The 24238-nt window shown below is 34.2% G+C and overlaps 1 protein-coding gene across 3 annotated transcripts; it reads left to right on the plus strand.

Moving 5' to 3' along the window:
* Window positions 1–7440: 7440 nt before the first annotated feature.
* Window positions 7441–20033, plus strand: LOC143244181 (cytochrome P450 315a1, mitochondrial-like). 3 transcript variants are annotated; one of them, XM_076488405.1, is made up of 8 exons: window positions 7445–8356; window positions 9550–9737; window positions 10864–11070; window positions 13018–13178; window positions 15091–15257; window positions 17307–17385; window positions 18347–18553; window positions 19181–19207. In XM_076488405.1, the coding sequence occupies exons 1-8, from the start codon at window positions 7830–7832 to the stop codon at window positions 19193–19195; spliced, it is 1551 nt and encodes a 516-aa protein (XP_076344520.1). In that variant the 5' UTR covers window positions 7445–7829; the 3' UTR covers window positions 19196–19207. The 3 variants fall into 3 exon arrangements, with proteins under 3 accessions (XP_076344521.1, XP_076344520.1, XP_076344519.1); XM_076488404.1 differs by lacking the exon at window positions 19181–19207 and adding an exon at window positions 19233–20033 and having other exon boundaries at window positions 7446–8356; XM_076488406.1 differs by lacking the exons at window positions 10864–11070; window positions 19181–19207 and adding an exon at window positions 19233–20033 and having other exon boundaries at window positions 7441–8356.
* The last annotated feature ends 4205 nt before the right edge of the window (window positions 20034–24238 follow it).

Raw genomic sequence — 24238 nt, forward strand, 5'->3', positions numbered from 1 at the left:
TTCAGGAACGTTGTGGTTCCTCTTCGTCCCCTTTCGTGAATTGTTATTAGGTTTAGTTTTATTATTTATTTATTAAATAATTTTTGGCTCTTTTTTTTTTGGGTGGAGGATGTCACTCTAAATGTTATCTTGGACGGAGGCAAAGGCAGCAACGGAGAGAATGGCCAGGTCCCTTCCCGAAAGGAAGAAGTCAAGCAAATATGAACACGAATTCAATTCAAACGACCCGACTCAGGGTCTGGCAATAAAGTTGCCTGGGCTGGGATCTAAAAATCCAATACCTAAGTTTTTGCTGTGGGGGGAAACGGGAGTGCCCCGAGAAAACCCACTTTCACAGGACAGGCACCGAAAGTTTTGCCTATCGTGTGACTGATATCTGAAAAAAAAAAGGAATACATATTATTGACATGAATTTATTCTTTAGATACTTTGTTGTGTAATTTGTGATTCTTAAAATATGTTGTAAGGTGAAATGTATTTTGTTGGTGCGCTAGTTAATTTGTATAGTGATGCCGTTAGTTTGTTTCTATTTTCTGCTTTTAGATAATATTTGTGTGATATTTCCGTTAGTCTATCTATTAGTGTTGGTAACTTGCTAATTTGATGTATATAATTTACTGGCGTGAATGACGGTAGACTGAATGCAGATCTTAGTATTCTGTTCTGTTGAACTTCTGTTCTGGAGTGTGTTATTTGGCATATTGTATGTTACTTCACATCCGTACTCTATTAGTGGACGGATGTAAGCCTTGTATATTTGGATAATGGTGTTTGGTGAACATTTCGATTGTCTACTGGTTAGAGTCATTAGGTGTGAAATCCTTTTTCTAATTGATGAGTGTATATTGTTTACATGTTTTTTCCATGTTAGTTTTGTGTCGAAAGTGATGCCAAGGAATGTGATGTTTTTGCTCATGTTAATGGTTGTATTTCCGAGAGATAATTTTATTTTTTCTAGATTTTTCCTTTGCTTTTTTAATTTCCTGTAGAAGGTAATTGCTTGTGTTTTGGTTGGATTTAATACAACTCTCCACTTGTTGCTCCATGTTGAGACGTTGTTTAGTGATTCTTGTACGCGAGACATGTAACAAAAAAAAAAAAAAAAGAGTTTAAGCTTTTATACGTGGGTTTGATATGGCCTTATCGTCAACGAACATGTTCGCTCTTTTAGCCGTGGGTGCATTATACTGTTAGGGTCAATTATTCTGTTCGTTCATAAAGAGTAGCCCAAGAATGTCGGTGGTTAGAGTTTACTAGCTGCCTTCCTTCTATTCCATCAGTTCAGAATTAGGGACGGCTAGCGCCGTTGTGAAATTCAACAACGACAAAAAAAGAAAAACTATTGATACAGCAAAGATAGCCCTCGTCTAGCTTTACGCAAAATTCATAAACAAACAAACTATTTATATACATTCAACAATCAAACCTCGAACTTTGTAGCCGCATCACAATATAAATATCTTGAATTCTCTGTTGTATATAATTTGGAAGATAAAACAAATTACTTGAATATTATTAACATAAGAAAATAAAAAAAAATATTTTAATATACATAACGTATACGAATGTAAGATGTTCAGAATATCAATTAATATATTACATAATTACTGTTCATGAGTGCAACTACAAAAGAAAAAGAAAATGTTAAAAGTTTAATTTTACATTGACACTAAAACAAATTATTCGGTTGATAGATTTTGTAACCAGTATCCATACGGTACTAAATCGTAGTTGGTCAGTACACATTGCTCGCACAATGTTTCAGGTTTCGATGGCAACGGCTTACTTGATATTTTCTCTGCTAGGTGTGTGCTTCTCCGTCAATTATATTTACATCTTTTAAGTCTATTACGTGATCGATTTTCTGAATGTGAAAATGTAATATCAGTATATATAAAAGTTAATTAAAGCAAATTTAATATAAATTATGTTTTTGTTTTAAGCCACCAATGGCTCAGCAGTAAGTCTTAGGACTCATAACTCTAAAACTCTGCAAAGAGCACAGAAAGCCACGTGTGTGTTTGTGCCTAACAAAACAACAACAAAAAAGAAAGAAAGAAATAAAAGGTTTGTTAAATAATATTATATGTAATAGATTTATCTTAATTGATTGAATTCAACCTTAGGTTTGATGTTATTTTAATTTTAAGACTTTATGGTTAGGTCTTGTTCATATAATATTATTATGGAAAATGTGACAACAGCGTTTTAAAAATGTTTGATATGTTAATTTTAAAATAGGTAATTGTTTTAGACTTCTCAACTTCACCTTATTCCGAACATCTAATTGCTCAGGTGTAACTATTACTAACTACGTTTTAAAAGTTACAGCTTAGTATACCTACTATTTTGTTAAGGGTATGTAGGTTAAATTAGAAAAGTAGGATAGTATTACTAATAGTATAATAAGTAAATCATAAAAAAAATTAAAAAAATGTTTTCCTGAAGAAAGACGAATGCCCGAAACATTATAAATAATTGTTTTTATAACTATTTTAAGAAATTCAGTTACAACAGTTTACATATCCGAATCTTTCCTAAATTAGAATTATCTTGACGTGCACATTCTACCAAAAGGATTTAAGGCTTAACAAAACATAACATTATTTAGGCTAGGACTAATAACAGTAAATTAATTTTTAACTGTCAGTGAAATTTAACAACTTAAAACCCAAACTAGTTCTCTTTGTGTGTATTATATGCATTACTGAAAAATTTGTAGCAATTAAACTGCTCTTTTATATTAATTTTTAATTGTTAAGTCAATATACTAAATACTTTAGTTTGTGCGGGTACGTATAATTAGGCCTATGCTTATGAACAAGTTAGTAGCCCATTAAGCCTACGTTCATTTTCTTAAAGTTAATTCCCTTGGAAGATTTATATTATTATTTTGTAAACAAAAATAAATAAATAAAACAATCAGGAAAAATACTATCTGACAAAAAATTATATTTTTACATTATTTTAAACATATTATTAGATCATTTTACAATTTGCGTTAAAGGACATATACGTACCTGGATACATAAGTAACATGTTAGAGCAGACGACATAAATGAAGTACTCTTTATTACAAACGCGGATATCCCATAATAGGTATCTAGAAAGAGTAGATGGTGTAAAAATACGATATTTATATGTGTGATTGATCATACATAATTTACGTATTTCATTTATAAACAGTTTTTATACTTCTGTTCGCGCGTGTTAAGTGGTTATCTTGTTTTATTTTACAATATTTTATCATTTAATGACTGTGTGCTAATTTAACGGAAACTATGAGTAGATATCCCTGAAAAAGTTCTTTATGTGATATAATGATAGTGGTTGAAGGGTATCTGACCCCCACTCAAATGCTTAAAATTACGGTTCAAATGAGGTTCCAAACAGTTACTGAATGGGTTAGACACCACATATCTTGTTGCATTTTGAACACATTTTAGCCCATCAAGTGAGGCTCTGAGTAGATCATTTTTCTGATAACAGCTTATACCAACAAAATATAACACTTCATTTGTTGTCCGAATGAAATTGTCTAATAATATATAGACAATTATATATATATAATGGTATTAAACTCTGTGCGGTCAGTGAAAAGTTAAAAAACAACAACAAATTTATTATTTTTATTATAAATGCCAATGCTTTATTGGTCTGAAACAGAGTCTGTAATTGAAACTTTATCGAACCGCACCACAAATAGAAAGTTTTTAATCAACGAATGAAGAACACGAGCATGCGCTTAATCGAACTTTTTGTTATCACTGAGACATCAGCCGCGTTTTTCGTGTGTTTTTTACACTTTCCCAATCCTTGGCAGTAGAAGAAGATCTTAATGACGGAAGGTTTTGTTTTGTTTTTGAATGTCGCACAAAGCTACATGAGGGCTACCTATACTAGCCGTCCCTAATTTAGCAGTGAAAGACAAGAGGGAAGGCTGCTAGTTATCACCACTGAAAGGGCGAGCATGTTTGAAGTAATGGGCATTCGAACTCGCGACCCTTAGATTGCGAGTCGGGCGACCTAACAACGTGGCCATCCCGGGCCAATGACGGAAGGAGAACCAATAATTCACAGTAGAGATCAAGATGGTTTCGAATAGTAACTCGATTCAACGAAACAGAGATGGATAAAACGATAAGAGAGATGGAATCTAATAAAAAAAAGTTAGTCCTCTGTGTACCCAGATTGGCGTGGTACTATAACAACACATGGCGCAAACATACGACTTTCTGAAAAATCTTTTGAGCAGTGTTTTACTAAAGAGATTACATCTGTATCCAAGAAAGATGGATAACCCCTAGAAGCTCTGTAAAAATATAATGTAATTCCTGCTCCACCACGAATTTAACTTATTCTTGTTAGTGAGGGAGTAACTGCCATTTATAAACTGTATATTAGGTACTTTGGAAGTGTACTTTAATTAAAACCGATTAGAACTTCATAACATATGATAAACTGTGCACTAATTTCGTCTGGAATTTGCAGAGCCATCTGCAATTTAGGAGTAGAAAATATATATATAAAAAAGCGAAAAATAAGCTGTACAACTTCAGAATGTTTCATTCATCTTTAAAGCAAATTATATACACGTCTATTAAATTGTATTGCGCTTTCTTTGTATATATATTTAGTTAGAACGATTACTTCAAAGAAAGTTTTCGCTAATCTTTGTTTTTTTGAATTTCATGCAAAGCCGCTTGAGAAAGCTATTTGAACTAGCCGTCCTGTATTAAGTATAGTAAGACTCTTGGACTATTCTTTTACCAACGAATAGTGGGAGTTTTGTAGTTACTGTTATAAAATATAACTAACATGCAGAAATTATAACCTTATTAGGTTAGATAAGGTAAGAAAGTAAACTAATAGTAATAATAAATTTCACCAAGCTCTGGAATAGCTCGTGCGTTATGTTATATTTTGGTTTATGCGTTTACCGAAAGATTTACAGATTTTTTTTCGTCGGGTTGTTAACTAGATACCATTTAAAGGGCAAAGAAATAATAAAATTAAATAGAAGCAAATGTAGGCTGTTTGGAGCTTTAAGTGATTTAGGCTAAGCAGTCATATTTTTCTGTTACAATCTGAAGTTATTTCAATATAAGAAAAAAGAAATCTAGATTTATTTTTTAATTTTTGTTTATCATACTTACAAGTTCAATCTATATAACGGACTCTTCTATACAGTTAGGGTACAGGAAATAACAGATAAAATATAAAGTTTTGCTGATAAAAAACATTTGATCTTCTTTTAGGGAATTACGACGATTAAAAGTAATTTTAAGCCTAACATGAAGGTAATGCTCGCACCAGTCAGATCTGACATCATGCATTCACAAACAAATCTTTAGTAAATGTACTTAAATTTTGTTATGTGTGCGTGTGTGTGCGTTCAAAAGATTTGTAATGTTTAATAAAAGCTTGTTAAATTTCATAAAGATAAACGTGCCACATCAAAATATCTTTTATGGATACTTTTAGAGCTTCTGGGTGATTGCAATATTGTTCACTATAAGCGAGCGCGAATGGAAAGTTTAAACTGAACAGTGTCAGAGTGTTCAATGACATCATGACTCGAGCCTTATAACGTTCGAACACAGTTCGTTACGTTAATTGCTTGGGTATACCCGGCCTTACAAAATACAAAGGGACCGAAAACCATTGATTTGTAGTTTCAGGTATGATATTCAGTATGATTAACAACACATTATTTATACCGTTTCTGTAATAATTATTGAACTTGGATTTTATAATTTTGATTTATTATTGGTTGTCTACTTCAGTTTCGGTCCGGCATAGCCAAGTGGGTTAAAGCGTTCGACTCGTAATTTGAAGGTCGCGGGTTCGAATCCCCGTCGCACCAAACATGCTCGCCATTTCAGCCATGGGGGCGTTATGTTGTGACGATCAATCCCACTATTCGTCGGTAAAAGAATAGTCCAAGAGTCTTACTTTGCTAAATAAAGAATGGTTAGTGCAAATAGCTATCTCAAGGTATCGGGCCCGGCATGGCCAGGTGGTTAAAGCACTCGACTCGTAATCAGAGGGTCGCGGATTCGAATCACTCTCACACCAAAGATGCTCGTGCTTTCAGCCGTGAGGGCGTTATAATGATACGGTCAATCCCACTATTCGTTGGTAAAAGAGTAGCCCAAGATTTGGCGGTAGGTGGTGATGAATAGCTGCCTTCCCTCTAGTCTTACACTGTTAAATTAGAGACGGCTAGTGCAGATAGCCCTCGTGTAGCTTTGCGCGAAATTCAAAACAAACTGATCAAACACAATGTATTCTCTTACATATTCGATAAATTAAAACCTTGTTTTCTATTGGTTATAAATGATGTAATAGTAATTATCCGAGTTAATTATTAGTCATTTATAAGATGATGTGATAGGAGGGTGTGGCCAGTGGGTCCGATTTTCTAGTTTATAATCCAATTACATGAGACCTGTGAACAAAAAAAAAAGAAATCTATAAAAATTAGACTATGTTGTCTGTAGTAAACAAGTCTAGAGAATCACCTATACCAATGACTTGTACTATTATGAGTAATTTACATTAAACGCAGGACATCAGAAGAGAGGAGGGGCAAGCGGGAACAAACAAATATCACTATTCTCATACAAGGGTAGATTGATAATGTATTTACATATTTCCTTTTAGAATTATACAATTTAAACTTAATAACTACGTTTGCAAGTTTAGTTTATTTATGTACATTGATAATAAAGTAATTCAATTAAACTATGAATGTGGCCCCCTCGAATCCAACTATTGAGCATAATCATCTTTGCAGCAGTGTGTGTGTGTGGTGTGTGTGTGTGTGTGTTATAATGTAACAGTCAATCCCACTATTCATTGGTAAAGATCGGCCTACGAGTTTGCGGTGGGCAGTGTGTACTAGCTTCCTCCCCTTAAGTCTATCATTTCAAAATTATGGATAGCTAGCACACATAGCCTTCGAGTAGCACTGCGTAAACGTCAGAAAAAAAAAGTTAAAAAGAGTAGCCGCATAGACGGGGGTGATACTGACTGGTTGCTTTGACCCTGGTTAGGAGCTACTAATTATGGATGGTTATGTCCGAATCTTGGATTCTCTATGCTGGATGTTTAGCTTATATGCCGCACAAGGTGACATTAAGGTTGAAAATAACAAACATCTTACTATATCATAATAAACAACAGAATAAAAATAATTGAATGTTATTTCTTCTTCATATGCAATATGTTAAGGAGACATAATATCAATATATGCACGCACAGACGGGGTTGTGGGACAGTTGTCCTCCCCAACCCCCTATACATTTTTTTTCTTCTTTGGAATACAATATACACATGACATTCACAACAGTTAAGTCAAACTTTTTGTAGGGGGTTACATACACGTTTTGACCATGTATTCATGATTTTAAAATAAAATAGGTTGTACCGCTGATTATCTGGAAACCATAAGATGTGCCTGACTTCTATGAAAGCTGGTATTTCTGTCACTACCTACTTGCTGCACTGCAGTACCCGGTTTCCCATCACTTGTTGCTGCAGCAGCCAGGTGAGCTGCCAGGCGTCTCGAGTTTACACTTAATAATTCAGTTGCAATCGTGTTAGCACTAATATATGCGCGCGCGCACGGTGATTATTCACATGATTATTCGGGTGTTGTGAAAGTGTAAAAGAATAACCACTATGTGACAGGCTTTGCTCGTGGTGGATGATTCTATTTTCAGCCGAATGTGAGCCGTACTTCGAGGTTTAATAAATCAAGAGCAATTATTTGGAGGAAAGAAAATAAAGAGAGAAAAAAAAGAGCATTTTAACAAGTTTCCAGTATGGGTTTAAAAGCGTCTATTCGACTGTATAATTATTTTTTTAAATATTTACGGCCCTTTTTAAACAACTTTATTTCTCGCTTACAACATCCAACTGTCACGCAAGAAAATTCTACTACATGTATAACTTCATCCCAACCGTGCGAAACGAGGCACGTGTTTCATTACCACAGAACGCCGACACAGCAGTCGTACTGTGTAGAAGCTTCCGGCTCCGTCAACTTCGACTCGAGCACTCCGTACGAAAGTATTCCTTCGCCAAAAGGTTTTCCTTTGTTCGGTACAATATTTGATATTTTGTTAAGGGGAGGTGCTCCAAAAATCCATGAATATTGTGATAGACGACATAAAGAGTTGGGCAGTATCTACCGCGAGAAGCTAGGGGTTGTTGAAGCGGTTTTTGTGGCCGACAGTAAACTTATTCAACAGATTTATCAGAATGAGGGCCGTTACCCAATGCATATGGTTCCGGAACCTTGGACACTTTACAATGAGATCACCGGTATTGAAAGGGGTCTTTTTTTTATGTAAGTTGGCAATGTTTAAAACGTATGAGAAAAAAACAACAAAACTCTAAATCCGTAGATCAATGCTTTAAAATATTAAATATGTGTCAAACCTAGTGTTATTTCTCTTTTATATATAACTTTGAGATACAGCCTTATAGATTAGGTCCACGACGTATTCTTTTCGCTTAAAAGTATTTTGAAATGTTTGAAATTAGCTGTGAATGTATTCGGCTCTCGTCAAAAGTTTTTGATTTCGATGTTTGCGGTGAGCACACCAGTTTTATTTCCATTCCGTTTACTCCAGTGTAATAAAATAAATATATTTTTTTTATTTTTCCTATAAACTTAGTACGCCACATTATTATAACTGAAAAAATTAAAGCGGTTATTATTTCTTGAGAGCAAGGTAGCTTTCTTAATGTGACATATTTGAAGTGTATATGTACATGAAAAAATATCTGTGGGAATGTTTGTCTGTCACATCATATTTTAAACAGTATAAATATAAAAAATAAATGCTTTTGTTTCTAACAGTGTGCAAAAGCGATTTTTGTATCAAAACTTCTATATTTGACAATCTTATGATTGTATGTTTATTCTCATTTAGTCGATAGCCAATAGGAATAGGTGGAATGCGATGTTAGCTTCAATAGCCCCTTCCGTAGCTTCGCACTTAAAAAAACAAAACCTCCAATTTATACATTTTCTTCGTAAGAGTAAATATGGGTTCGTATTGAATAAGTTGTTTATGTATATATAATAGATAAGCAGCTCAAGTAATATTTACGTGTAAAATATCATTAATACGTAAATTATAAATGCATCACGTAAAGCTGTGTGTTGGTTTTCTTTTTCTGACATTCATGTAAGATGTCCAAATTAAAAATAAAAAGTCTCCTAAGTTGATTGATGGCCCTCGTGGGATATTATAAGGATTATGGTCGAAAGTGTCGTTTACAGAGGAGGTACCCACCCCTGAAGTACTGTATTCTAACCATTATGAGTAAGAACGATTTATTAGATTGACTAACTGTAGCACCGGTTTTATTTTCTTAGTTCTGAACAATGGAAGTAGCTTACAGAAGATTTTTACTTTTCACATGCATTTCTGAGACTAAAATAATTCCGAATGAAAATGTGTGTATAGTTTTTATGTTTAAAGACATAACTTAATTTAAAAAAATGTCGTAATCAAATTTATTAAAAATTAGGGATGGTCCCCAATGGAGTAAACTACGAAAGAGTCTCAACAAAGAATTCCGCCAACAGACAGTCTTAGGCCGAGCTGGAATGTTTAATGATATTATCAGCGATCTGCTAGAGAGGTGGCGGATTATGCGGGATCGAAACATGGAACTAGAGGATCTGGAAAAAGAATTATACAGCTGGTCTATCGATTGTTAGTATAGTATTTTGTATTTTTTAGTCATATTTCTAGGGTGATATTTAAAAAACGAATATCCTAATCGTATAAGATTAATTATATTTCGTAAAATTTCTCCAAGAACTTGAAACAGTTATAGAAATTAGTCATTGTAACGTTTAACATACTTGCTGACTTCAGTGTACAGTTTATTACTACTAGACGTGTCTTACCTCCTGCGCTCATGATGCAGTCGTCCTCGGTATCCTTAGTTTACGAACTGATACTTATATTATTAAATAATAAATATAACTGTGAAGAATTACGAATGTTTGCTGAAGGTAACTATGAATTATAATACACAAACCATTGTTCCTTATTGTATTAAAACTTTTCGATAGACAGTAGTAAGACTGATGTTGAGGTAGTAATTACTTCATTGTTTAATAGTTAATTGAGCTTGCAACTTGTGGATCCTCAAGCTTTGATCCTGAAATTAAGTAATTGTCTTTTAAAGCCATACTAGCATTAGTTCGCCGAAGGAAGTTTGAAGTTTCCTGCTGACGAAATTCGTGTACGTCTCTTAAAGTGTTAATAAAATAACATTTAAAATAACGCAGTGTAAAATAGATAAAATTACATTTCCTTTTTTAGAAGTTTGAAAAAAAAAAACTCGTATGTTTTGATCTTTTAACATTAATTATCCGGTTTTGCTTGGAGTTAAACCCAAAGTTTTAATTTCACTCAACGTCAAACTTTTTACTTTTTAAGAATTTTTATTTAACAGGTTTGTATATTGCTGAAAAACTAAGAGACTGACTTTCCGTTTTTCGTGTAGGTCATTTTTCGGATAACTTAACTGTTCATTCAAAACTCTAATTTACCAAGGGGTGTCTGGTAGTTCTGTTAATGTTTTGAAAATTTTCAACCATGCGTTCAACTGTACATTCGGCGCTAAAAATGTCGCATTATTTTAGGAAATCATTTTAGGAGCTTCAATTATGTAGGAAAGATAACCAATGACGTAAACCGAAATTTATAATATAACGTTGTTACAGTAAGCTTTCATTGTTGTTTTTGTCGTTTATATTAGAAATCATTTTCACGAGTAAATGTTCTACCATCTAAGGCGATAAATCGTGAAATGTTTATAATTTTTTAGGCTTAGGAACAATGATTTCGGGGCGACGTTTAGGATGCGTGATGCCCACTTGTAAAGGTGAAAACATTCACGACCTCGTTCATTGTGTACAGCAAATATTTATCGAGTCTGCGCAAATGACTATGATATCTCCTCGGGTTGCCTACCAGCTTAAACTGCCCGTTTGGCGGAGATTTATGAAAGCAGCCGATAGAGCCTTAGAACTAGGTGAGGTAGTTTTGTGAAATTCAAAATCATTTCCCATTAATTATCAGTTTCAAAATTGTTACATTGTTTTTATATCTTGTGACAATAAATGTTTGAAATTCTTTACCACCTGTTTACAATGTAATACAAACAAAATCGGCTATAACGCAACGTAAATAATTGTATTACATTTACTTGTAAAACAGACGATGATTTGATTCAACTAGGAAGTTGTTCCGTGTAAGGTTTTTAAAACGTTTTTACTAAATTAATAAAATTTATACTTTCCACAACTTACCAAAAGACGGCACTAACAGCACAAGGAGGAGAGTGCTTGCTGAAGGCATAGTTCTGGTCATGATTTATTTTGAAGCATAAAAAGTAAAATTGTTAAATTTACGAAATTATATTTTATGTATCTCGAAACTTTATTGTATATATTAATTCAATGAATATATTATTGTAATAACTTCTTAACCATTATTTGATTTCCGTAGTACATATTGGTGTATAGAAAACATTTTAATACTAGAAATAAATTACCTTAAATTACTTGATCGTTTGTTTTAACTGGTGTAACGGATTTAATATTGTGTGTGTATGTATGTATATATATTGTTTTAATATACATGTTTGTTTCAATTTAATACGCATTTAGAAATGCATGTAATTTATATTAAATACGTATTGCGAAAGTCCCACCTGTTCTCTAAATTTGTAGAACATTCTTGAATATTAAGGATCAACGATTTGTTTTACATTGTTGCCAATGAACTTTCGAGAACCTCACTTAAAGCTTATAAATCTACGCGCCAAGAGACAGTTTCCACAATATTGTTGGTTTGCTACAGTTAGCGTACTATAAACCTCGGAAACTGTAACTGTGATTAAACTCTTATTTATCGGAAAACCACGGATATTTAACCAAGAGTGTTTTGTAGGTTTCGAACATTACAGAGTTCAATGTCAGAGAATTAACTTCGGACGTTAGCATTTTGACGAGGCATTTAGATACTTTCCTCGGTGGAAAGTTAACTTGTAAACAGGGTGAGGCTAGCTAAGAATACAACTAAATAGCTTTCATCACGCCCCTCGCTAGTACAGCGGTAAGTCTACGGAATTACAACGCTAAAATCAGCGGTTCGATTCCCCTTGGTGGTCTCAGCAGATTGCCTAATGTGGTTTTGCTATAAGAAAAAAACACAACTTTCCATCAAGTGCTTTGTAACTGTGTATCAACATAAATTTATTTGCTCATCCTAAACCATTGATAAGATAGTTCCAGGCCTTAAGACTCGGTATTGTTTATAAGTTTGTGAAACTTATAAACCCTTATTTCTAATAACTGTTATTATAAATTGTTGTTTCACGATAACGATAAACTCACTTCAAGTAAAAATGTATTCTGAAGACAGCTGGTGTGGGTAATAAAACGTCAACTCTACGAAAGTTTTACTATTCATACCAGCCATATATAGAATACACTTTTTATTGTTTTTATGGTAAAATGTATTTAAGAAAAAACTGTATCAACCTACTCGGCAAATGTAATACATATCGACATTCAGTTCACTTCTAAATTAAAATTATCGGCTATTTGAAATCGCAATACATAATAAATCGGAGACCCATCCGAGGTAAATTATAATACGTAAGTGGACACAACAGCCGTTTTTAAATATATAATTTCTTGTTGCAGCTTTTTCAGGAGCGTTCCACAGAAACACGAACCATAACTGTTAATACAAAGCTTCAACAAAAAAACAAAAGTGAAACGTTGAAGTCCAGTTATAGAAAACAATTTTGGTGTTTATAAGAAAGGTCGTTCATTTCTTGTAATAAAACTTCTTAGCTCCTTTTTATTTGTATTAACATTTCCAAGTCAATTAAGACTTAATTTCTGTTTAAGCGATAACTTTTAAGATGCGCAAAACGTTTTGTTTACAAATATCGAAATTATGTACACAGCAAGATCGTACGTGAAGGATAATATTAAAGAACTGTCTTCCAAATATGAAATGGGACAGCCAATAGAGGGCGTCCTCAGCCGCTTGTTGTTCCTCGACAAATTGGATGAGGAAGAAGTCGTTCGAATTGTTGCAGATCTTTTAGTTGCTGCAGCTGACACAGTAAGTATATTTAAGAAACTAATTTAAACAAAAATTGTTTGTTTGTTTTTGGAATTTTGCACAAAGCTACTCGAGGGCTATCTGTGCTAGCTATCCCTAATTTAGCAGTGTAAGACTAGAGGGAAGGCAGCTAGTCATCACTATCCACCGCCAACTCTTGCGCTACTCTTTTACCAACGAATAGTGGGATTGACCGTCATTATAACGCCCCCACGGCTGAAAGGACGAGCATGTTGGGCGCGACTGGGATGCAAATCCGCGACCCTCAGATTACGAGTCGCACGCCTTAACACGCTTGGCTATGCCGGGCCTAAACAAAAATTAAAACGACAAATCGACATGCTAAAAGTTTAAAGATGAATATTTTTCAATTTAATTCTATCTATTTAGACACTTTTGTAGTGCTTCCAATTACTATTTTGTTAGCGCTATATAACACAATGGGTTATTCTGTCCAACATTGGATATCGAACCCCAGATAGTCAATGTTGCAAGCCCGTAAATGTAACCACTGCCGCCTGAGGAACTACTTATTACAGGTTGATTGGATTAAAACAAACTGTTCTTGAAATAATTGTTCTTGCTAATAATTTATTTTCGCGTTAGTGGTTGCTTAGTACAAAGGCATACAATTAATTAAATACGTACGCTGTCCATAGTAGAGCAAACATTTCCAACGTAATCTGAAAGAACGGTTTAAAAGCAAAATAATTGTTACTGAGGTTTCCCACCAGTAGCACAAGAGTAAATCTGGATACTTAATGTCAAAATCCAGGTTTCGATATCTCCTATGAGCACAGTAGACAGCACATTGTGTAGCTTCGCGTTTTAAAACAAACCAAAATCACGAGTAATATGGAAACCAATAAAATCCAATGTTTAATGATTACTGCTTCGCTGATGGAGTACGTGGTGTTCTAAGGTTCATGAAATAGTATATATTATATACTATAATATTATATATATAATACACGTTGATCGATGTTATGAAATCTCTTAACGCGGATGCTTTAAGATTATTGTTGACAACTCGATTAACTAGAAGAGAAACTATTTGCGTCATAGGTTGCTAGGCAACCTTTAATTCGAATAACTTTCATGTCATTGTTTTTGTACTGGTATTCGGTACCATATTTCCAACGTAATGAAAACAAAACCAGGCTTTGATGTAATATTTAATAATTTTTTCTTTGTTCAATATAAGATAGTGACTTCATCTGTGATTAATAATTAACCACTTGGCCAGGCTGTGTTTTCAAAATAATAGACGGCTAGCACGAGTAGGTATTGTAGCCTTGTGGGATTATCTATGAACCTGCACAAAGAGGGACAAAACAAAAGAAATGGGTGTTTCATGGCGATCACATTTAAGTTGTAAAATTAATGTAGTTTCAAAAGGTGCGCCTCTTTTTTTTTTTCCCATACTCAGTTGTTTAAAACAAGCCCAAATTACTGGTAGCGCGTGCTAAATCAAACTGAAAGTGATGTGATTTAGTCATTAAATTTCTAATGTTTGTAGCGAATATTGGAGTTTTAATAAAATTTTTAGCAAGTAGATTAATTATTTAATGCCAAAGATTTCAAGCTATTTCTTAAATTTAATTTCCTGTAGCTGGCGGTGTTTTTAAAAAAAATTAAAATTTATTTTCGATGAAACAAGTGATTGATTTTCCAACTTGTGTTAATATGAATGTTTTGTGCATGAACTTGCAACGTATTGCCAACTAGTTAATATCTTTGAGTAAACGTTAAAAATATATATATTACATTTACTCTTTTCCATAAAGCGCCCCCTTCTATTCATTCTGGAAACTCATTTTCAAACCATCCAAGAACAATCGATTATTTTCAAGAAATGAAGTCATTATTTCCTTTCGTTTTTCTTTTTTAATTTTTCATTTTGCTTTCGTAGACGTCTCATGCCACACAGTGGGCACTCTACATGCTAGCGAAACATTTCAAGTTCCAGGAAAGACTTGTGGAAGAATTGAACGAAGTGGTTCCTTCCGGAGAGGTCGTTGGAGAACACCATATTCAACATCTTAATTTACTGAAAGCAGCCATTAAGGAGACGCTGCGGTATCTATGTCAGAGCTTAAGTTTTTTTTGTCGCTTTAGATGTCTTGCAAATGGCTTCTCTATCTCCAATTGTTATCACACAAAAAAGTTTTTATATTCTAAGGACTTGCATATGTTCATCATTAACATTTTTAATATAACTTATGTAAAGCTGAATTTCTTAAGTCATTTTAAAATAAATTACTCTAGTGATTTTGTCATAATAATAATAATAACAGTTTTAAATAATTAAACATTTGTCTCTTTTGTTACTCTAACCGTTTTGAAATTGGCTTTTCCCTTCCTCGCTAATTAGAACTGAATTTTTGTCGCATATTTAAAAATATTATATTCGCAGAGATGCCAACTATTTCAAATGACTGAGCGTAATGATTGTAGACAGAGCCGTTTATCATTTGCGGCTACTAGGCCTGACCAATGTCTCTAAGCTGTTTATAATAATAATAATTATTATTATAACTATTAGTTATTACTGCTATAGATTCCTCATTTGACTGTTTTTGTATTTAATAAGTAAATTTAAAAACTTCTTTTTCATATTCTGAATTCTTACTCATAAATGTCGTTATCTGCATTGTTTTTGTCTTCGTCTCAGCCTTTTGTTGGTGAGATTCCGATTTTGTATGTCTGGAACAATCGTTTATCACGCTATGCGCCACAGAATATTTGTGACAAACTGTACAAAACGCATGACTGTCATTGATTTTTGATTCAATGACCGGATACTTTGTACTATAATCTTTCCTAAATTTTTGATTCACAGTTTAGTCCTTTTTAGATTTGCCAGAAATAATACAATCTGGTGAACGAGGCCTCATTTTTTTTTTCCATCTTGTGAACGATCGCATTGGTGTTTCTATGCCGCTTAGAAAGCGAAAAATACCCATCTTCGTGAGCGTTGATAAGCACTGATGACGTAACTATGGATTCCCCCATGTACACAGTATGGAGAAGCATTGCACTCAAACTATTGATAGACGTCGGGGATACAAATATTTTTATTATTTCAAGAACAAACATGATTATCGCAAGTAGCCATTTGGACTATGTATTTTATTTATTATCAAAATTTATTGGTATCTCACTAGAAATTATCTTTTCACCCCTTTCAAGCCCTGGAAGAACAATTTATTACTTTATTGTATAGGCCTATATAATATATAATAATTTGGGAGTTGCAACAAGTCGTAATATTTGTCTGTATGAGCGTATAATCGTAATGATTACGCTCAAATCGTAATGGTTGGCATTTCTGTATTTGGTTATTTACGAAGTCGGAAATTACTTTCGAATCAAATCTGTGTGCCTGGTATGACTAAGTGTGTTAAGGCGTTCGACTTATAATCTGAGGGTCGCGGGTTCAAATCATGGTCGCACCAAACATGCTCGCCCTTTCAGCCGTGGGGGCGTTATTATGTGACGATCAATCCCACTATTCGTTGGTAAAAGAGTAGCCCAAGAGTTGGCGGTGGGTGGTGATTTACTAGATGCCTTTCTTCTAGTCTATCACTGATAAATTAGGGACGGCTAACGCAGATAGCCTTCGATTAGCTTTGCGCGAAATTCAAAACAAACTATACTGAGGAGGGCAATTAGGTAATTCCAAAATACAACACGAGCTTTTATAGAAGGCTTGTTCTTACTTTAATTACAAAGTTTCAACCAATAGCATCGCTAGTTTTTATAGCGCTTGGATGAAGAATGATTTCTTTGAATTTGTTTTCTTTGTGTCGTTTTTAGTAACGCTTTGTACTTTAATAAAACGCACACAAAAACCACAGCACACCCGCATGTCGGAATACTCGTGGTTGAATAGCTGTGAGCATGAACGTAAATTTGACCGCAGATTAGGGAAGGGGTCACGTTAAATGCATAGAAACCGACAATATTATATGCGCGAAAAGGAGCGGGTTCTTATGCCTAAGTTATTTGGGGTCCCGAGCCTTTTTTGTCGCTCCCCTGGGTTGTAATGTTACCGAATGTTTTGGTTGTGATAAACATTTGTAATTAGTTTATTCTACTTGTAACAACACGTGTATCTCTGTACAGATTATATCCGGTTGCCCCCTTTCTGACTCGGACTTTGTCGCAAGATGCCGTTCTGAATGGCTACAAAATACCTGCTGGAGTAAGTAGTTCAATTGTTTGTTTCTATAACTATTTGTTTCTTTGTTCAAGATTATTCGGTGATGGATCTAGGAGGATGGGTTAACCACCCTACCCACCTCCCTTCCTAAACACACCATTATTATTATTATTTAATGTATTTTAGTTTTCTGTTCCGTAGTAAATTATGACTTTGTACATAAAAGGTACTTTACACTTTGCTTTACTGTTATTAAACTTCAGTGTCGTAAGGTTTCATTATGCTACGTAAGCGTGATTATTAAAATTATGACTCGTGAAACCGAATTTCTTTTGTTGCACGTACAAGGATGTAAAGTTGTATTTGTGGCGGGTTGCATTAGTTCGACGAGGCCCGGTATGGCCAAGCGTGTTAAGGCGTTCGACTCGTAAACCGAGGGTCGAGGGTTCGAATCCCGGTCGCACCAAACATGCTCGCCCTTTCAGCCGTGGGGGCGTTATGTTGTGATGGTCAATCCCACTGTTTTTGGTAAAAGAGTAGTCCAAGAGTTGGCGGTGGGTAGTGATGACTAGCTGCCTTCCCTCTAGTCTTACACTACTAAATTAGGGACGGACAGCGCATATAGCCCTCGAGTAGCTTTGCACGAAATTCTAAACAAACAATACTTCGACGAACAAAACGTTAGCTAATATTGTAGCTATTGCGTTTCATAAAGTTTTGATACATTTTGTCGTAAAAGGTCTATTGAACATTCTTAATGTGTTGCCAACCCCTCGCTATTACAGCGGGTAAATCTATGGATTTACAACGCTATAATCATGAGTTCGGTTCCCCTCGGTGGGCTCAGCAGATAGCCTGATGTGGCTTTGCTATAAGAAAGCACGCAACTCTTAATTTGTTTTGTGTCGTAACATGTTTATCTATGTAGTCGCACTTTATCTCGAGGCACGTAAGGTGCGGGTTGATTTTTGGACATTCATGTGTCTTTATTAAAACTTTTCAGAAACTGATTCTCATGTCGCTCTACACAACCGGAAGAGATGCAAAATACTTTCCAAACCCTAATCAATTCTTGCCCGATAGGTGGCTACGCAATCGGGACATTCATGACGTCATCAATACCTTTGCGTCACTACCTTTCGGTTACGGCCCTCGATCGTGTATTGGACGTCGGGTGGCAGAGATTCAAATGGAACTTTTTCTTGCAAGAGTGAGTAACATGTATTTCTAACTTAAACACAACTTTTATATTCTTTACCCATTTACATAATTTTACCTGAGTAAGATTACTTCAGTTTGTATTTATCTGTGTGGAATTACAGGTACATGAAGTGTATATCAGAATCACAAATATTCGTTAAATTATCTTTGTTATCAAATCATTTTATAAACCAGCGTTGCCAGGTGCGACTCGATGGTTAACGTGCCGGTCTTGGGATCGGAAAAACCAAACTACAAGCGCAATGAACAGGCTCTGCACTTTCGGCTGTGAGGTGCTTTAAAAAGCGGACAGTCAGTCTTGGTATCTAGTTAAGTGATATAAGTAGCGGCTGTTGGAGATTGGTTGCTTCCCTGTGGTCGGCAACTTTCAATTAATAAGGGTTAGGCGCGAATCTTGGTGTCTGTCCTAGTCACTTAGCCCGGTAAAATATGCTGTTTAAGTATCCTTTCTAACTTTTATCTAATAAAGTTCAAATAAACTAAAATAACTTTTTTTTTTTAGAATGATCATTATTTTAATTTGACTTTTCTCTCTTTTAAAACCACTCTTAAGTGTAGCATTAAAACTGCTAATTTATGTGATACGGTTGTTGACGTGTGACGTCGTCTGTTCCAGTGCAACTGTAACTGATAATGGCGTTTTATTTTTAAATACTTTCTCTGTACAGACAGTCCAGGCATTCCATCTAGAACATGCTAATACGAGAGATGTAGGGATTACCATGAGAATGATAACGACTCCTGATGAACCAATAAGATTACGTTTGAGAGATCGGACCAATTAAACACTTTGATCACAGTTTGTCTAACAGTCAGTAAGAACTTCCGTTATCATTGGAAACTTTTGAAACGCCTCCTTCCGAAAACACAGATGCTAAATCCTGTAGGGAACAATTACGTGAAAACAGTATCATGGATCAACTTTAAGGTACAAGCTGGTTCAGTGCAGTCGTGATGTTTTTAAGAAGATATAACCCCAATATTATCATTAAAAAAACAACAAAAAACAAACCACACAAACTGTTGCTGTGATAATTAAGAAAGTTCATTAAAATGTTACTGGTAAAATACACAAACGATAATTAAAATGAATTTAATGAAAACAAATGTGAAAATCGGTACATAAGTGGTTTTAATTATCTCTACTGTTACTTCTGAGTAACCATATTTAAGAAAAGTGACAAGAGTAAAGGTCTTTTTAATATTTCATAATGTTTATTTTTAGTTTATTTACCTCAACAAAGTTCTATTTAATTGTAGATCAATCACAATTGTTTTACTTTTATTATAGTGTATGTACAAATGTTTAAGTGCCTCTGTTACCAACATCCCTAATGTACGAAGTTCGGTAACCTAGGCAGTGAAAACTGATGTGATTCATAATTTTTCGTTTGTTTGTTTAACGAATTATGTCTTGTAATTATATCTCATTTCATTTAGAGAAGTAAAATGAACGTTTGTTTAATCAATCGGTAGAAGTTTCGTGTGTTAACTGTGTTGTGTTCTGTTAAATACAACTTATAAACATGTAAAAAAAAAAATCGTAACCTGGACTATATTTATATGTATTCGATATATTTCTCTTGTATAATACTGTTTTAAGAACTTTTCTACTTGTTGGTCAAATTAGCCAAATAGATCTCCGATGGGTAAACGGTAAGTTTTACAAACTTAAAACGTAAAATCTGGGGCTCTACTCGCCAGTGGACAGTCTCTGAAACAACACGAATTTCTAGTCCTGTATTTAAGTTCAAACAAATTCTGAAAACACTTTTTCTACCACTTGTGTCTATAATTAACTAAACTTACTTTTGTCCATACTGGCTGTAAACTGTACAGGTATTTGACATATCACAATCATGTATAACAATTTCTAATTAATTTATAAAAACTTAAGTTTCTTTTCTCTCCTTCTATTTAAGAGTGAAACTTGAATATATCGCGAGACAACAATAACCAGCATACAATAATTGTTCGCACTTTATTTTGTAATCCACATTTCAGATGTTTTTGAACGAAACTTAAGATTTAATAACCGTAAAAGCAAGACAAAAAACCTTTTTTATCCTTTCTTCCATTCATTAGTGAACTTAATGTTGTCAATCTACGTTTTTCATCTCAGTAATAAACATCCCTAGGTTTAGAAGACGTCACTAGATTAAATATGTATATATATATTTTTAGAAACTGTTTATATTTTATCTATTTCTATTCAGAGTTTCAATAAGTGATTATTTCTTGCATGAATAGTTTATTACGTTTCAATATTAAAAATGTTCTTGCACCAAGAACTTATTTTCAAACAAATTAAACTAATTTATTAAGAGTTAAAAAAAAAACACAAAACATCCGAGGTTTCTTTAACACAATGAAAGACGAGTTCCTTTATTGATTTCAGCCGACTAGTTTCAGTTACAACTTACCATCGACAGGGAGTGGAAACTAAATCTAAAATGAGGGATTTCTTAAATGAAATGTAGTATTATAAGTGGGCATGTTGACTGGTTCGTTGTCTCTATTTACAGATTCATTCTGACATATTTAAAACGAACTCGGACATTAGTGGGGTGTAGCTGAACGTGTGCTGCACGTACTAATCCTGGTGATAGTGGGTAGACTGAAACCAGTGATCACGATTTTTACTTTTCATTGTGTGAAAAAACTTATTTTAATAACGTATTAATTTACAAAATATAATTCAGTTTAACGGTTCAAAAGAATAGAATGCTAAAAAAATTATATTGAACTAATATTTTTTTAAATAAAAATAGGGCTAAAATAGTAAGAAGCGAAACAGTGTCGTTACACTCAGAACACCTATCATGAAGTATACCGCCATGATGATGTTTAGGACGCTTGAATCACTAGTTGAAGGTTCGAGCCCCCCCATCCAACCAAATAGGCTCTTCCTTTCAGCCGTGGGTACGTTATAATGTTAGGGCTAATCCCACTATTCGTTGGTAAAAGAGAAGTCCAAGAGTTGGCGGTGGGTGTTGATGAATACTGCCGAAAGAGAAACGTATTAATATATAATGTAGCAAACACGCGTGTTGGTGGTTTCCAAATTTCTTAACTTTCCTGAAACTTATCTCCATGGAAACCTCTTCCAGAATGCTACATCAGCCAAATTTCTAGGCCTCGTCATAAAGGAGATTACAAACAAAATCTGGAAAACACGGCCAGTAGTCGAATATGTCTTCCCAATATAGATTGGAGCAGCCCAAAATCATGTGAAAACTACAATACAGACGTCACAAAATTCAGTCCTTGTTAATTGATATAAAGTTCTACGGATTACAAGTTAACGTTTTTCACTTGACTACACAAGCATACAACATTTTATGAAAGGCTTCTAAAAGGCCCTAGGTACTTCCGGAAATACTTATCAAGTGAACGTAATAGTTTATTATTTTCTATAGCTAGAATGTTGAACCACTACCTTGAAGACGTTTCGTCCCTAAATGGGTTTATAAGTATAACAGTCGGCAACCTACTGCTAGACTTTGTATGATATACATGTTATGTATTAGGAAAACGTTCATGTAAATACATACTTGAGCCAAAGGAACAGGCTTGGAGAAACAGTGGGTAACAGAAGAAAAAGAAACTTCTGATGAACAGAGAAAGGGCTCTGTATGGTTGGGTGGTTAAGACATTCGACTCCTAATCTGAGAATTGCACCAAACATGCTTGCCCTTTCAGCCGTGGGGGCGTTATAATGTGACGGTCAATCCCACTATTCGTTGGTAAGAGTAGCCCAAGAGTTGGCGGTGGTTGATTATTAGCTGCCTCCCCTCTAGTCTTACACTGCTAAATTAGAGACGGTAAGCGCAGATAACCCTCGAGTAGTTTTGCGCGAAATTAAAAACAAAACAAGAACCGGGAAAGAGCTAATGCAACAGAAAAAATTTATAAACAAAATTTTTATTTGACGTGCCATCTTTTGATGTTTTTTAATGTTTTATTTGGATACGATTCACGCCTGTTATGCCTTTTTTATTTATTAATTAAAAACTACCATTTTACACTGAAAAATGTCTTAACTTCGTGTAATTTCACATTTATTCTTTAGTTTATAACTTTTGTGAAAGTCTGATACCATTTTAGAATTACATTTCAAAACAGAGTGGTGTAAAACGGCTGGTCCCAGAACATTAGACAAACAATCTCACACTTTCAGCTGGAGAAATTGTTACGATCAAACACTCTGTTAGTTGGGAAATTAGTAGCCATATAATTAGCGGTTGGTGAGGTTCACTAGGTCCCTTCTCTATTTTAGTACTGCTAAATTAGGGACGGTTATAGCAAATAAAAAAACAAATCTCGATTTGTTTTGCACGAAATTCAAAAACAAACCAATCAAAGTACTAGAAAATATTCACAACCGTGCTTAACTTGGAAATGGGGAGAGCCAAAGTATTCAAAGGGGTCTGTTCACCTTTTTTTTAAGTGAACACCAAACTTGTGTTGTCAATGTCGTGTATTGTCAGTTAATAACTGATTTTAAATGGTTTTTGTTTTATTACTTTAATTAGTCATGGTATTCAAATAAAATGTGACTTTGACCTAGCTCGTCATGTAGTGGTTAATAAGCAATGGTGGTAGATGTGAGGTTATATTTTATCTGTTTCTTTATCTTCGAAGAAGCTGAGGTCAAACCTTTGAGAACAAATTGAGAGAGTAATAAAACTAGTATTCCACGAACTCATTAAACAATTTAGAGGTCGCTTCAGTTAGATTAAGTATTTTTGCGAGAAATAAGGAAATATAAACAAAGTACTTGTTTTTAGAAATCGTTTGTGAACCATGTGAATCTTGGTAGTTTATCCCCCCCCCTAAAGTAAAAGATTTTTTTTAATTTCGCGCAAAACTACTTGAGGGCTATCTGCGCTAGTCGTCTCTAATTTAGCAATGTAAGACTAGAGGGAAGGCAGCAAGTCATCACCACCCACCGCCAACTCTTTGGCTACTCTTTTTACCAACGAATAGTGGGATTGACTGTACATTATAACGCCCCCACGGCTGAAAGGGCGAGCATGTTTGGTGTGATGGGGATTCTAATTCACGACCCTCAGATTACGAGTCGAGTGCCTTAACCACTTGGCCAGGCCGGCCCGAAGAAGAAAGTTCCATATTTCGAAAGCACTAAGGTTATAGTTTCATTTCTGTCAAGACTTCTTGAACCTACGTGTTTTTCAAACATCATGAAAGTTAATATATATATTATGTGAAAACCTGGTCCATTACTCTATAATTATAAAAGTTTCTTTTAACTAATCTAAATGTAGGTAAAGTTAATTTCTTACATTGTGAGTGTAAAAATAGTTTATTAATACTTTTCATAAACATATTATTACTGGTAATTTGAATTTATAAAAGCTGTTATGTGAAATAGTCAAAAAAGGATCTAAATACAGAATAGCTACAAAATGTAATAATAACAATATTCTAAAATTTATTGTAAACATTATTGATGAATATATTTTGAAACTTAACTATATTACATTTTATTCACCTCGATGGTTTCTGGAATGAAAGTCGTATGTGCTTAAAAAAATAAAAAATTATCCCACACAAATTTAAACACCATACAAAATTATCATTTAATCAGCTACAAAATCAGGTTCAAGGACTGTAAGAAAAATGTTATTCCTATTGATAAAGCTAACTGTAA

Source organism: Tachypleus tridentatus, chromosome 2 (genome assembly GCF_004210375.1).
Source record: "Tachypleus tridentatus isolate NWPU-2018 chromosome 2, ASM421037v1, whole genome shotgun sequence".
In the NCBI taxonomy this organism is placed as follows: domain Eukaryota; kingdom Metazoa; phylum Arthropoda; class Merostomata; order Xiphosura; family Limulidae; genus Tachypleus; species Tachypleus tridentatus.